This window comes from Trachemys scripta, chromosome 2 (assembly GCF_013100865.1).
Source record: "Trachemys scripta elegans isolate TJP31775 chromosome 2, CAS_Tse_1.0, whole genome shotgun sequence".
NCBI lineage: Eukaryota > Metazoa > Chordata > Testudines > Emydidae > Trachemys > Trachemys scripta.
In genome coordinates this window covers 280470902-280484775 of record NC_048299.1, presented here as the reverse complement: position 1 = coordinate 280484775, position 13874 = coordinate 280470902, and the positions used below count along the sequence as shown (strand labels likewise).

Here is a 13874-nt window from a genome sequence, read left to right as displayed (position 1 = left end):
CTTGCTCCCGGGTCCCAGTCCCAGTCACCGGATCTCTCAGCCTTAGCTCTTAGTCTTAAGCCGATCACACGCCCATAGATACACCTCCGGTCCGCTCTGCCTTGCTGGGGAGCCTCCCTGCACACAGCTCATCTCCGCCTCTGCTCAGGTCTCTCGTTGACCAGAGCTCTGGCATCCTCTGATTCCGCCCCTGGGGGGCTGCTAGTGTCACTTCCCAGCACCTCCATCTCCTCTCACCTCAACTGCAACGGCTTGTTACCCCTCTTCAGGGCCCTGTAACTGCTGACATGGGCAGAACGCCGCCCAGCGCCTCCCGGAGCCAGTCTCTCTGCCAGGCCTATGCTGGGTGCCCTCTCCTATTAGCCAGTGAGGGCTGGACAGGGAACCCATCGGCATCATTCCTGGGTCAGCCGGAGGAGTCACTGCAGAGCAGTCTGAGGTTTCTCCCCCCCACCCCCACCCGCCCGCCCAGGGGGCTCTAGCCCCCCGCTGGGCCATGGGGGATGGGCCAGGCCACTCTGTGTGTTGTTGTTTGTATGGGGGAGATCTGCGTAGAGCCCGGACTCACCCTGGCCTTCCAGCGGGTCTAATCACTCAGCCTCTGGCTGTGATTTAGCACGTGTGGGGTGGTCAGTCCGTGTGCTACTGGGGGACATGGGCTCTGCCCCACAGCAGGTCTGGTCAGAACTGACACAGGGCACAGAAAGGTGCAGGGAGCGGGTCCCACAGCTGCTCTTGAGCCTGGGTCGAAAGTCTGACTAGAGGGTCTGAAGACAGCGCCCCCACTCCTGAGGGCCTTGCCCAGCTGTCAGCACCCCTGGGTCCTGCCTGCAGCTCTGCCCTGGGCTCTGACAGCGCGAATAGGAGTTGACCATTGGCTTGTTGCATTCAGCTCACTGGCTTATAACCATGCTGAGACGTTGAATGGGAGCATTCGGACGTGCTCGCTCCGTGCATGGTCCCACCGCACCGCCCCTGCTCGAGCCCTGGCCGCTGGAGCTCGGCGCTGGGCCCTGCTAGGACAGCACACCAGGCTGCCGGCTCGCTGGTAACAGATGTTGTCTCTTTCAGCGATGGCTGGCTGTGGGGATCCCTGCTCCAGCAGCTCTGGACTCCTCATTGCCCTTCGCCTGGCATAGCTCGGGCTGTTGGGAGCGATTCGGTTTTGGATCCACCGGCCTATGAGGTAACCCCAGGTACAAACCCCCTGTTCTCCCCACCCCTCCGCTTCCCAGCTGCCCAGCGAGAGGAGACATGGGTGGGCCGGAGACAGCCCCTGTTGCCTTATAGGAATTAATTGGGTCTTCCCCCGTAGTCACAGACAGACCCTGACTCACTGGTCGTGCCCTGTTCCTAGTGGCCAAATGCTCAGACCAGCGATTGCCGCCGTGAGCAGCTCTTTGCTGTCAGGCCCCTGCAGACAAGGGACTGGCTGGGCCATGGAGACTGACAGACTGAGCCTCTGGGACAGGCGTGAGGCAGGCTGGACGGATGGGGCTGTGTGAAGGAAGCCGGCCCAGCTCTGTGCATGCACCTCAGTACCTGTCCGTCGCTGGGAGGGGGCTCTGCTGCTTCCTATGCCAGGTTCTCCTTCCCGCCCCATTCTCCCTGGCTCTGCGCCCTCTCCACTGCAGCACGCCTGCCCCGGGAACCAGGGCCCCGCCTGCAGTCCCTTCAGAGCTGGCGCTGTTCACCAGTGCATTAGCTGAACTGGACCTTGCTCTCTTCTCTTGCCAGGGCTGAGAGGATGGCTGCCTCCGTGATGGGCCAGGCCATGGTCACCCACGTGCTGGTGGCCCTTTTCGGGATGGGCTCCTGGGTCTCCGTGAACTCCTTGTGGGTGGAGCTCCCCGTGGTGGTGAAGTGGCTTCCAGAAGGTGAGGCGCTGATGGGTGGTGATAAAGCGCAGCCTGTGGGCCCGGCATGGGTGATGCCCCTGGCTTCGCCTGGCACGTAGAAGCAGCCGCAGTGGGGGGTCAGGTGTCTTGCCTTCTGCTGTGCCGTTCATCTTCCTTTCTAGCTGCCCCGGAGCCAGCGGAGAGGAGGGAAGTGTTGAATGGGGAATTGCTGTTGTTACCCGGTCACATTCCGGTGATCGTGAACGCGGGTGGGTGGGGCTCAGACAATCCCCGTCCTGGGGAAACAGCTGTGAAGCTGCTAGTCCGGGGCTCGGCGTCTAGGGGTTCTGGGGCGTGGGGGGTTCTCACGTAGCCCCCCCCCCCAGCGGTGTAAAGCCTCCGAATGCTGCGTTAGCCTGCGTGGCGCCCACCGCCCAGGTCACGAAGGCACAGAATGGGAGCCAAAGCTGGGCACGCGCCCGCAGATCGTGTCTAACCCAGCTGCTGGCCTGCCCTCCCGCCCGAGCACGGCCCCAGAAGAGCAGCTGGCACCCTGCTGGTTCTGGCTGCCGGCGGTGTCCGGAGCTGGCGGCGCAGAGATGTGCTGCCCTGCGAGCGTGCGGAACGTGTTGTGCTAGCTGAGCACGAGGATGCACCAGCTCCAGCCCAGAGCCCCAGGCAACAAACAGCACAGTCCAGCCGACAGGCGGAGAACAAAGGCAGGAAGGGCCGAGCTCCTCCGGCTTCCAGGGCCCAGGGCGAAGGAAGAGTTCGTTGGTGGAGCGGGAGGCAGCAGGGACACGCTGGTGTGAACACGGGCAGCAGCCCTCTGGGCTCTGGATTGCTAGCCGGGGCCCTGAGTGCAGGGTTGCCGTAGGAGCCGGGAACGCAGGCCCCAAGGGAGCTTGGTTCTGCTCCCGGGCGGCTGTGCCGGGGGGCTCGGCCGGCTTAGTGAAGAAACGCTGTGGAGTCCCTGGGGGTCCAGCAGAACTTCTCCCCAAGGGGAGCCCTGCCTGGGGGATGGTTGGGGTATCCCGGTCTCCGTGCTGGGAGCCAGCAGGTGCTGCCTGGCCTTGGCCTTCTGCCCGCACTTCCCAGAGGAGAGCAGCTCTTAGCCCGTCTCTCGGGGGTGCAGGCTGTGCGCTGGGGAAGGCCATCGGGGCGGGCTGACTGGGGGTTTCCGGAGTGCTGGGGCTGGCTCGTTAGCGGGATAAAGAGCCGTAGGCAGGGCCGGGAGGCTGCGACCCGGTAAGTTAGTGTTCGGGCTGTTCCAGTTCCGCCCCCCAAACGGGTGAGTCTCTGTTCATGCTTGGAGGGGGGAGAGGTGCTGGGTAGCCCATAGCGTTGCAGTGATCTGCACCGGCCCCACGCACGGCCCTGCCACAGCCACGCCATGAGCGCAGGGAGGTGGTTCTTCGCCCTTTGCTCGATCCGACAGCAGGATCTGATCCCCCGGGCAGAGAGGGGCCCACTCGCCTCTTCCGTAGCCGGGTTGGCGAGGAGGAGCCGGCCTCGGGGGTTCCAAGCGCTCCCATGGGGCGGGCCACACCTTGGTGACTGGCAGAGACAGCGGAGGAGGAGCTGGGGGATTTCCGGGCTCCTTTTGTTCCTGGTTTAACTCCCCTCCTGTCTGCCCTTCTCTGCCACTCTGCACACACATGCCAGCCACCTGCCCCCCTGTCATGCCCACATTTGGTCCCCCGCACACACGCTACCCAGCCTCCTGGGGGCCCTCTTCTCCCCTTCCCCTGCTTCCCGCGGCGCCTCCACCCCCTGGGGGCAGCTGCTTCTCCTCTGTGGAGGTCCCCCGCTGCTCCGGCATGCTCCCTCCCTGTCACGCAGAGCCTGCCTTGCTGGCAGCCAGCCCTCTGCAGGCCATGGCATGGGAGCCCTGGGGCTGGAGGGGCCCTAGCTGCAGGAGGCTGTCAGGCCAGCCCCACGCTCTGCACAGGCAGGGTCCTGGGGAGGGGGCAGGCTGCTGTGCTTCCCCTGGGGGGTTATTGAGGGTGCTGGAGATCTCGCCGTTGTGCCAGGGCTGCCCACCTGAAGCCTGCCTCTGCACCTGCTGCCGGCACGTGGTGTTCCCGGCTAAGCATTGCCAGGGGCTGGAGTTGTTACCCGGCCGTGCCAAGGGAGGGCAGGTCCTGTTCCCGGCACTGTGTGCCTGAGCCTCCCCGCCTCTCAGCTGGATTCCCTCGGTGGAATTCCCCTGCAGCCTTCCCACGCATGCCCTCGTCTGGCCCCTGCCGCTAGGGCTGGCTGGGGCTCGGCTGAGAATAGCTGGGTTCTCGGGCGGTCTCCACGCAGGCCCAGCGCTGGGGGGAGGGGGCCGTGGGTCGGGATTGAGGGGCAGCAGCAGAGCTGTGCGAGTTGCTTTGCTAGCAGTGTTTCGTTAGCTGCAGAAGGGCCAGCGTTGGCCCAGCCCCCGGTCGCTATCTGCGGGGAGATCGGCCCCTGGGGTCCTTTCTCCTAGGTAGGGCTGCACTGTGCGAATCCCACAGAAGGCCGCGGCAGCCCCATGGGAGCGCTGCCTTATCTCCCCCAGCCAGAGCCAGGACGACGCGAAACCCAGGCACTGGCCCCTTCGGGATGCTGTCCTGAAGTCTGTTTGCAGCCTCTGCTTCCCTCTCTGGCCGCGGGAGGAAAGAGGGAGGGGGGGGCGAGGCGGCTCTGCTGGCCTGCAATAGAAGGGGGCAGAAATACAGGTGGTGCCGCTCGGGACTGGGCCCTGGGTGCCTGGCGCACCGAGGATCCGGCTGCCCTGCACGGCAGCAGGGTGAAGGGCTCGGGGCGGCGGGGTGTCACTAGCACTGCATCTCTCCCCCTCCAGGCTGGAATCTCCCTGCCTACCTCTCAGTCCTCATCGCCCTGGGGAACGTGGGCCCCATCGCCGTCACCCTGGCTCACAAGCTGGCCCCTGGGCGGCTGAAAGAGCGCTGGGTCATCCACGCCATCCAGGTGCTGGGCGTGGTGGCAGCCCTCTTCCTGGCTCTCTTCTGGCACCGGACGGCGACAGTGGCAGGGGAGTCCCACAGCCTGGCCTTCCTGCTCCTGGCCTTCCTCCTGGCCTTCGTCTGCTGCACCTCCAACGTCACCTTCCTGCCCTTCATGTACCAGTTCCCCCAGCAGTTCATCCGCACCTTCTTCGTGGGCCAGGGCCTGAGCGCCCTCTTCCCCTGCGTGCTGGCGCTGGCCCAAGGGGTGGGCAAGCTGGAGTGCCACAACACCACCTCCGGCATCGGCTCCCAGCCCCACTACCTGGAGGAGAACTTTCCCGCGACCACCTACTTCTGGCTGATGTCCGCCTTGCTCGCTGTCTCGGCGCTCTCCTTCCTGGGGCTCATCCTGCAGCGCCGCCGCGCCAGCCGCTCCGCCACCCGCCAGGAGAGCTCTTCCAAGGGCAGCGTGGAGACGGAGGAGTCCTTCCCACTGCAGGACGGCACCCCCACATCGGACAGCGCCATGGAGATCACCCAGGGCGCCCGCCCCCCGGCCCAGGCCACCTTCTGGACAGGCCGGAACATCTACCTGCTGGTGCTGCTGGGCGTCTCCAACGCACTGACCAACGGCGTGCTGCCCTCGGTGCAGAGCTACTCCTGCCTGCCCTACGGGAGCATGGCCTACCACCTCTCCGTGGTGCTCAGCAACATCGCCAACCCCGTGGCCTGCTTCGTCGCCATGTTTGTGCTGTGCAGGTAGGGCCGGGCGCATGGCCCAGCCTCCTCCCTTACACCCCCTTCACCCTTGGCCCAGACCCCCTGCCTGAGAGGGGCCGTGTGCGGGGCAGGATTGAGGGGCGTTGGCGCAGCGGAGGGGCTCTGGACTGGGCCAGCAAGGAGAGCCGCGGGTCACAGCGGCATGGAGGCCCTGTGGTCGGAGTTGGGTGCCCGGCATGTACCTGAGTCATTCCCAGTGGTGGCCCTAGTGAGCAGCTGAGCCGGGTCCAGGGCTTTGCACATTAAACGTTTGTAAAACTGAGACCACGTCCCCACCTCCCGCTCCGAGCCTGCCAGGTGCCTCTGGGCTTGCCAGGCTCCCCCCGCCATCCAGCCGCCAGATGGGGAGGGGGCGAGCTCAGACTGATCGGGCAGGGGCCCGTGGGAGTCGGGGGATATTCATGGAAAGGGGGGGCTGAGAGGAAAGCTGGCCCAGCGGCTAGGCCCTGGGACTTGGGAGAGCTGAGTTCAGTTCCCTGCTCCGCAACAAACACAGTGGGTGACCTTGGGCATGTTCTTTAATCTCTCTGTGTCTCCGTTCCCCACTTTGCGCCTCCCCCGGGTGCTGGGAAGGTTTGAGGTGCTCAGATACTACAGGGATGGGGACATACCAATGCTACCTGTTAACTTTGGGGGGTGGGGACAGAGCCCCTATTGCACAGCTCTGCCCCTTCCTTTCAGCCCCACTTTCCCCTGCATTGGTCCAACACCCCCTTGCCACTCAGACGCCCCTACCGCTGCTGCGACTCCTTCAACACACCTGCTGCTCTGATCCCCCCTCCCCACATGCCCCCGCTGCTCCGAGCCCCTCTCTCTACACGTCCCCACTGCTCCGAGCCCCTCTCCCCACACGTTCCCACTGCTGAGCTCTCCCTCCCCATATGTCCCCACAGCTCTAAATCTGGCCTAGCCTATGGGGAAGAGGCTCTTCGCAGAGCAGGCTTAGAGAGGTGTGATGTGGCCCATTCATCTCAATGAGGTGTTCTCAGCTGAAAGAGGAGGTCCCATGGAGATGATACAGCCTGACCCATCAGCTTGGGGAGGTGTGAATTGCTCCAGCTGGGCAAGTGTTCTCACACACACACACACACACACACACACCACCCCCCACCCCCAATATGTCAGGTACATCTACACCTAAAGCGCTACAGTTGTGCCGCTGCCCCACTTCAGTGTAGACGCTCACGACAGCGATGGGAACGGACTGAGCTCAATCCCTCCCCTACAGAGCTCTGCTTTGAGCCCCAGATGTGCACAAAATAACTCGCCCCCCCCCCCCCAACCCAGCATGTTACTAAATCAACAGGGGCCTTATCGTGGGAGCCCCTTTCTCAAATCACCCCAATCTTGCTCATGAGCTCTCCCTGGCACCCCACAGAGCACAGCACTTAGCGCCCCCAGGAAGTGCTGCCCAATCTAATGCGTACGGAGCGGGTGCGCCGCTCTGACCCCGGCAGTGCCCGGTGCTGCTCAGACAGCGGGGCAGTGCTCCTGTCCCCTGCCCCCACTCGCCCCATCGGCCCCCGGGCCTGCGACTGACCCTCGTTTGCCTTCTCTCTACCCCCAGGTCAGCGGTGGGCTTGGGCGTCATCTCTGTGCTGGGAGGCGTCTTTGCGGCCTATCTGATGGTGCTGGCTGTGCTCAGCCCCTGCCCTCCCCTGCTGGGCAGTGCCGCAGGAGTCGCCCTGGTGGTGAGTAAGGTGGAGTCCGGGCCCCGGTCTCTCTGGGGGCCCCTGCACCTGCCTGCAAAGGAGCCATCACAGCGTCCCCTGCTGGTGGGCTGAGGCTTCGCTCCAGGGGCTGTTTTCTGGGGGTACCGTCCAGGCAGCCTCTAAATGACAGGGCTTCCCAGGGCCCTTGGCAAACGTCCCTCCGGTCTCCTCCCGTGGCTCCCGGTTCTGCCCCGCCTGCCCTGTGCTGCTGCTCGGGGTTCAGTCTCCGGGGGGTCTGACACAGGGCCGGCTCCAGCTTTTTTGCCGCCCCTAGCGGCGAAGCGAAAGAAAAAAAAAAGATAAAGCCGATCGGTGGCACTTCGGCGGCAGCTCAAAGAGGAAGAGAGGGACTGAGGGATGTGCCACCCCTTTCCATTGGCCGCCCCAAGCACCTGCTTCCTTCGCTGGTGCCTGGAGCCGGCCCTGGTCTGATAGGAGGCTCCCAGGGCTGGAGAAGTGTCTGGGAGTCCAGGCAATGCCCGGGATCCCCAGGGGCTGGTGGGTGCCCCCTGGTTCCCAGCCGGCCACCCAGGCCAGTTTGCTCCCAGAAGGTTTCTGGCCCACGAGGCGGGGGTGGCTGTGTTGGTCCTGCCCGTCGTGACCCGTGGCTTCCCGTGGGTCGCTGTGGTCGGCCCCCGTGGCTGAGGCCATGTCTCTCCCCAACAGGTGCTGGCCTGGATCCTGTTCATCGGGCTCTTCTCCTACCTCAAGGTGGTGATCGGCAGCCTGCTGCACGAGGCTGGCCACGCAGCACTGGTGTGGTGTGGAGCGGTCATCCAGGCGGGCTCCCTGGTGGGCGCCCTGGCCATGTTCCCCATCGTCAGCATCTATCACCTCTTCCAGAGCGGGCAGGACTGTACCGACAACTGTGGGGCATGAGTGGGGGGCAGGCCACAGCAGCCCCATGGGGAGCTCTGCCCGGCTGGAGCTGCCACCTGCTGACTCTGCCTTAGGGACGCAAGAATTGCTGTAGAGGGTCAGAGCGCTGGGCATCTAGTCCCGCGGCTCCTGGCCAGTAGCTGATGCTTCAGAGGAGAAGCCCGTGGTGCCCCTGGCCAGCTGGGAGCCTCTGCTCTCCCCTGCTGCTCGGAGCAGGGCCCTGGGCCGGTCACACTACCGTACAGACCAGGCGCTAGGCGGCCTGCCCAGCCCTGCTGCATGGGGAGAGGGGGAGCAGCCCTGCCTTGCGGCCTGGTTCCCAGGGGCTGGCAGCTGCTGCACTCGCTGCTTCTCCGGCAGGTTTTAGGATGCACTGAACTGGGGCTGGGGTGGGGGCACTTTGCTGGCACTGCTGCCAGAGCTGGGGGCCCCTATGGCGCAGGACCAGGCTCCACGGGGTCCTCCCCCCCCCGCAGGGCTCCCATTGCAATGGCTGCTGACTGGATGGAGCCGCTGTGTGCCCTTCTCCAGCACCGTTCCACTCGCTGCGCGGCCTCCCCCAGCCATCCCAGCGCCCGCCCAGTGCTCTCAGGACACGTTAAGCCTGAGCTGCCCCGTCCTGGGCGTCCCTGCCCCCGCCCCGCCCCCAGCGCTCTGGTCACGGACCGAGCTCGCCAAGCACGGCACACCTGGCACCTGGGCAGGCGCTGAGCCTGGGGATCTGGCAGGTTAACCTGCCTGCCTGGGGCTGCCCTGTGCTGTGCTAGCCCCTGGGGCACCCTGCTCACTGAAGAGCCAACACTTAGCAGGGGGATCCCGGGGAGCCCAAGGAGGGGTTGGTCTCTGATCCCAGCCAGTGCAGCCTGCTCCCCCCAGAGCTGGGGTCTGTGCCCCGCCTTCAGGAGGGGGTTCCCTGGCCACCTCCTGCGGGGGGAGGGCGGGTCCCTGATGCCAGCCGGCCCCATGTTTCACTCCCAGCAGCTTCTCAGCCCAGGGAGTTTATCTTGGCAGGACAAGGGGCAAACAGCTGCCTGACCCTCTGTGGGTCTGCATGGCTCCTGCCCCCCAAAACTGGGGGGGCCCAGGCTGGGGGGATGGGGGTTCCTCACTGCATGGGGGTGCGGGGGCACTCTGCTCCCTGAGCAGCCTGGGACCAACGCCAGCAGGGAGCCCCCAGCCTTGGGGGGTGTCCTAAGCCAGGCCCATAGTCGCAGGTCTGGTGCAGGGTGGCACGTATAGCCTGGCTATTGGCCGTGTCACCTCCGCGGGCCCTGTTGCCTGCCCGGTGGCTCATGCTGCTGCGTCTCACTGGCTCCCGCCGGGCTCCATGTGGCTTGGCGGGCGGGCGGCGATCTGTCTCCGCAGCAGTAGAAAGATGGTGATTTTGTGTAGACGCTGACTCCCCTCCCCCATGGGCCAAGGAGGGGTGCAGCAGGAATAAATCTCCTTCTCCCAATCACTGGGGCTTGGCGCTGGTGTGCCTGGGCTGGGGGGGCCTGGGGCCGACGCGTTCCCCCGGGAGGGACAGAGCCAGCTGCAGGGCTGCACGGAGAGCGAGTCATGGCGCCATTCTGGGAACGGGCAACGGGATGAATCAGTGGGTGATTCCCTGTTCTGTTCATTGCCCCCGGGGCAGCTGGCACTGGCCCCTGTCGGCAGACAGGACACTGGGCTAGATGGACCTTTGCTCTGACCCAGTCTGGCCGTTCTGATGCGGCTACTGGGGCGTAAACCTGCCCTGGCCAGCCCTGTGTGCGCCAGCCCCTGGCGAGGTGGCTCCTGGCCCAGGGAGGGTTGCAGTTGTGTGTGGACCCCGTGCAGGCAGGGGGGTGCAGAGGCCCCCAGCGTGGCCCATGCAGGTCCGAGTGCTCCCTGGTTAGTGACGCCCAGGGGCAGCGCCGTGGCCCGGCTCTGGGCTTGGCTGGGTCTGGCTGCTGAGCGTCAGGAGCTGTCCGTGCAGAACAGGGCTCCCTTTGTCCGTGCAATGGATGGAGCTGCAGGCAGCAGCCGTGCCGCACCACGAGGGCGTGTGGGCCTGGGGCCGGCTCCTGAATACTCTGCAGCCTTCAGCTTGCTACAGCCTCCGGCCAAACCGCAGCTGCTCTCCACAAGCCCGCGTGATCTCGGGAGCACACGGGGCTCTGCTGGGCCTGGAGCCAGGCAGCAGGGGCACAGGGAGGACACGTGGCGGGGGCTGCGTGTCCTGGAGAGCTAGCGCTGGGGTGCAGTGCCGTAGAGAGAAGCTGTCACGGACTCTCAGATCGTGCCCGCTCTTGGCCCCGTGCGGTCCGTGGGGGGTGCCCCTTTCAGTGCGACAGCCCTTCTCGGGGGTCCACTCTCTCTCGGGGTCAGGCCCCTCCACCTCCTGGAGCCGCACCTCTCGGAGCCTTAGCACGGCTGTCTCTGCCATGGGCTCCCTCAGGGAGTCCACTCCCTCTGGACCCCTGGGGCCTCCACCCCCTGAAGGGGTTGATGCAACCCTGTTCTCTAGACCGGAGTGACTCCCAGCCAGAGTAAAACAGGAGGGTTTATTGAGATTTGAACCCAGCACAGGAAACTCTCAGGGCCTCAGGCCTGGCCTCCCTCAGCCCAGTACATCCCAGTCTCCCTGCATCCAGGTGGGCTCTGCCTGCTCCCCCTCTCCAGCCCTGAGCCCCCCTGCTCCCAGCTGGGCATCTGAGATACCCGGCCCCAGGCCCAGCCTCTGTCCATTGTCTTCTCTCCAGGTAAACAGGGTTGTAAACCGGTGCCTCCTCTCCTCTCTTCTGTCCTCTGGCTGGAACCGGCTGGTTAGGTCACTGGGTCCTCACTCTGCCTCCCATTGTCCTCCCACTGGCCAGAACCGGCTGCAACTCCTGGGCTGGGTCTCCGGGTCTGGTTGCTGGGGTCTCCATCCTCCAGGCCATTGGCTGGGGTCCCACGTTCCCTCTCCGGTCCTGTGTAACAACAAACTCCCTCTCCCCTCACCTCGTTAAACCAGTAACACCCAGGGAAACTGAGTCCCACCCCCTCTGCATGCAAACCATTGAAACCCCACCGAAAACAAACAAGAAAACCCCCCACTTCGTCACAGGAGCTCCGGGGGATGCTGGCCGGGGGCGGGGAGCTGGGCTGGCTCCAGATGGGAGGGAGGCTGCAGGACAGCGGCGAGGGGTGTCTGTGCCGGGGGGAGGCAGGCAGCTCCGCGTTGGTCCCCGCCTGCTGCACAGGGAAGGATGCCTAGGAGGGTTGATTGTTGGGCAGCTCACGAAATGCTGGCACGTGACTAGCCCTGCCCTGGGGTCTGCACTGTACTCTGCACGGCATAGGGCAGGGCTGGGCCAGGCCCAAAGTCCCTTTGTATGAGCTCCTGGCTGGGCTGCCCCGTCCCCTTGCCTAGGACTCTGGGTACTATGCCCCTGCTGCCCCACGCTGCACTGGTTCCCTGCTGAACATGGGCCAGCTGGAGGCCTTGGCTTGCATCGGGTGGAGAGACCATGACTTCCAGCAGGGCTGCATCCCACCCTGCCAGGGGCCCAGGCTGGTGCGTGCGGGAGATGGAACTTTCCCCACAGCTGGCTCTGGCCTGGGGAACTCACTGCCACAAGAGAAGAGATCCGGGGGTCTCTGTGCTCAGAGCCACAGGCAGGGTTTAGCTTTGGGCCTTGACTTCCTCTGTGGGGTCTTCTCTCAGCCCCAGCCGACAGATCCCTGCCCTTTCTCCTCTCGGCTGGGCACGAGGCACAGATTGCTGGGCACAGTTTAAAGAGGTTGGTGGCATCCGGATGCCCTGGTGCTGGGCCTGGAGAAGCACTGCCTGGGTGTGAGTGGTGTGCGCTGGGCTGGGCCCTGGGGCGTAGGTAACGCTCCCATCACTGCCCCTCTCCGTGGGAGCTGGGGGTCAGGGTTAGGTCAGTTTCATAACTGCTGCGCATTGAGACGCCTCCCTAGAGCTCCACCTGCTTCCCCCGCCTATAACGCCTCAGGCTGACGGAGCCCGGCCGGCTCCATCCTCCCACCGCCCTCCCCCACGCAGCTGGCCGTGCTCCCCCACTGCGGTGTGCTCGGCTGGGCTAGCAGCTCCTCCGGCCTGGAGGGGGACGGGGGAGCAATCACCCGCCTCCAGCCGCAGGGCTGACACCCAGCCAGCTCTGGGGTGGAGCAGGGCAGGGCCCAGCACTGGTGTAGAACAGGGCCCAAGGAAGAATCCCACATCCTTGGAAATGACGGGGGGTTAAATAAGCCAAACAGGAAAACCTCTGCTGGGATTTGGCTGAGGCCCTGGGAATAACAGCGGATCGCGGGCGCCAGGACCGGCCTGTGGGCAGAGCGCAGTCGGTTCTGCTGTGACTCAGAGGGGAGCGCCCCACCCCGAGTCGCCAGCAGCCCTTCACCCAGCCCGGGCAGAGCCAGGCCAAGGGTACTGGGCCTGTGCAATCGAGCGAGGTGCTCGGGCTGTCTCTGGGGAGAGCGGGGGGGGGGGCAGAACAGGAGCCCTGGCTGTGGAAACGGGCACTGACGGTGCCCATGCTGCGTGGGGCAACGCCAACCCTCCCTTTGAAAAGAGGCTGCCCCGAGCTGGGCTGGCTGCCTGGTACCCCTGAGACCTGCACGCTCGTGTCACAGCGAGCGTGGTCGAGGCCCTCGGGAGGTGCCAGCGGACTGTGAAAGGGACTCAGAGGGCCAGTGCCCTGGGGGTACGGGAACAGGGCTGGGCCAGTGGGGTGGGGCTGGGAGGGCGCAGCGGGACCCGTGGGGCTGAACTGCTGTTCTGCTGACTCATCCCAGCTCAGCTTCCACCTGTGCCAGGCGGGGGTGGGCGAGAGTTTCCGTTTCCCTGCAGGGCCTTCCCGGGCACAGGGCCAGCCTGGCTCTCACGGCACCCACGGGCCTGTGCTCCGGGGCGGGGGGGCTGCAGCCGCCTGCTCTCGCAGGCGGGGGGGGCCCTCCGGTTTAGTTGTGCTGCGCAGGCGTGAAGCAAGGGGGGAGTATTTCCCTGGGTGACCCTGGCAATGGCCAGCTGTGGCTCGAGAAGGTGGGAGCCTGCGGCTGCAGGCTGGGCACGGGGGAGTTTGACACGCCCTCCGGTCCTTCCAGCATCATGGTCTGACAGTCCCCGGAATATCCCGCGGCTGGGAACTGGAAATCAAGACACACGCTCCAAACTGGACACTGCTTATCCGCCGAATCCTGCCCAGCCTGTCCTGTGTGAGCACCGCCCTCCGCATGCATGGCCGTTCTGCAATGCCAGGCTGGGCACCTCTTCCTGCCTTAGCGCCTATGGGCGCAGGGCTCCCCCACAGGGACTCACTGCTGTGTCCCACGGGCGAGGAACCCAGCAAGTAAAGGCAGCGCCCATCCCCTGAGCAGTCCTGCCTGACCTGCAGGCACCGGCTCAAGTGTGCAGGGGCTGGGACGGCAGCAGGGTCCAGCCGGGGGGTCGGGGGCTTCTGCTGCGATGCTGACCGGCCGTGTGAGCGCCCCCCACCCCACCCCAGGGCCTGTCTCCAGCTCTGAGGAACGGGGGTAGTCCCTGTGGGACCCCCCGCGGGGCAGCACATTCCCCAATCCCCAGCCCGGCTCCCGCAGCACATTCCCCGGCCCGGCTCCCCACAGCAGCGGCAGGATGTCTATGTACAGAATGTAAACTGGCCCCTGCTCATGTGTTTCGTTTGGGGCATTGGCTGCTTCCAGGGGTTACCCTGCCCCAGCGGCCGGAGCACTGAATGAGGCAGGGCTCCGGGGGGGGG

At 65.4% G+C, this 13874-nt stretch overlaps 1 protein-coding gene across 2 annotated transcripts; it reads left to right on the top strand.

Moving 5' to 3' along the window:
* The first annotated feature begins 565 nt into the window (after positions 1-565).
* Positions 566-9604, top strand: SLC52A2 (solute carrier family 52 member 2). Of its 2 annotated transcripts, none has more exons than XM_034763775.1 (5): positions 566-1196; positions 1738-1877; positions 4669-5533; positions 7122-7245; positions 7933-9604. In XM_034763775.1, the coding sequence occupies exons 2-5, from the start codon at positions 1748-1750 to the stop codon at positions 8143-8145; spliced, it is 1332 nt and encodes a 443-aa protein (XP_034619666.1). In that variant the 5' UTR covers positions 566-1196; positions 1738-1747; the 3' UTR covers positions 8146-9604. The 2 variants fall into 2 exon arrangements, with proteins under 2 accessions (XP_034619666.1, XP_034619665.1); XM_034763774.1 differs by having other exon boundaries at positions 569-1186.
* Positions 9605-13874: the final 4270 nt, after the last annotated feature.

Excerpts from the sequence above, each read along its gene's own strand:
- SLC52A2 (XM_034763774.1), top strand. Across the intron at positions 1,878-4,668 it reads GGTGAAGTGGCTTCCAGAAG|GCTGGAATCTCCCTGCCTAC; the intron begins GTGAGGCGCTGA and ends CTCCCCCTCCAG. Across the intron at positions 5,534-7,121 it reads GCCATGTTTGTGCTGTGCAG|GTCAGCGGTGGGCTTGGGCG; the intron begins GTAGGGCCGGGC and ends CTCTACCCCCAG.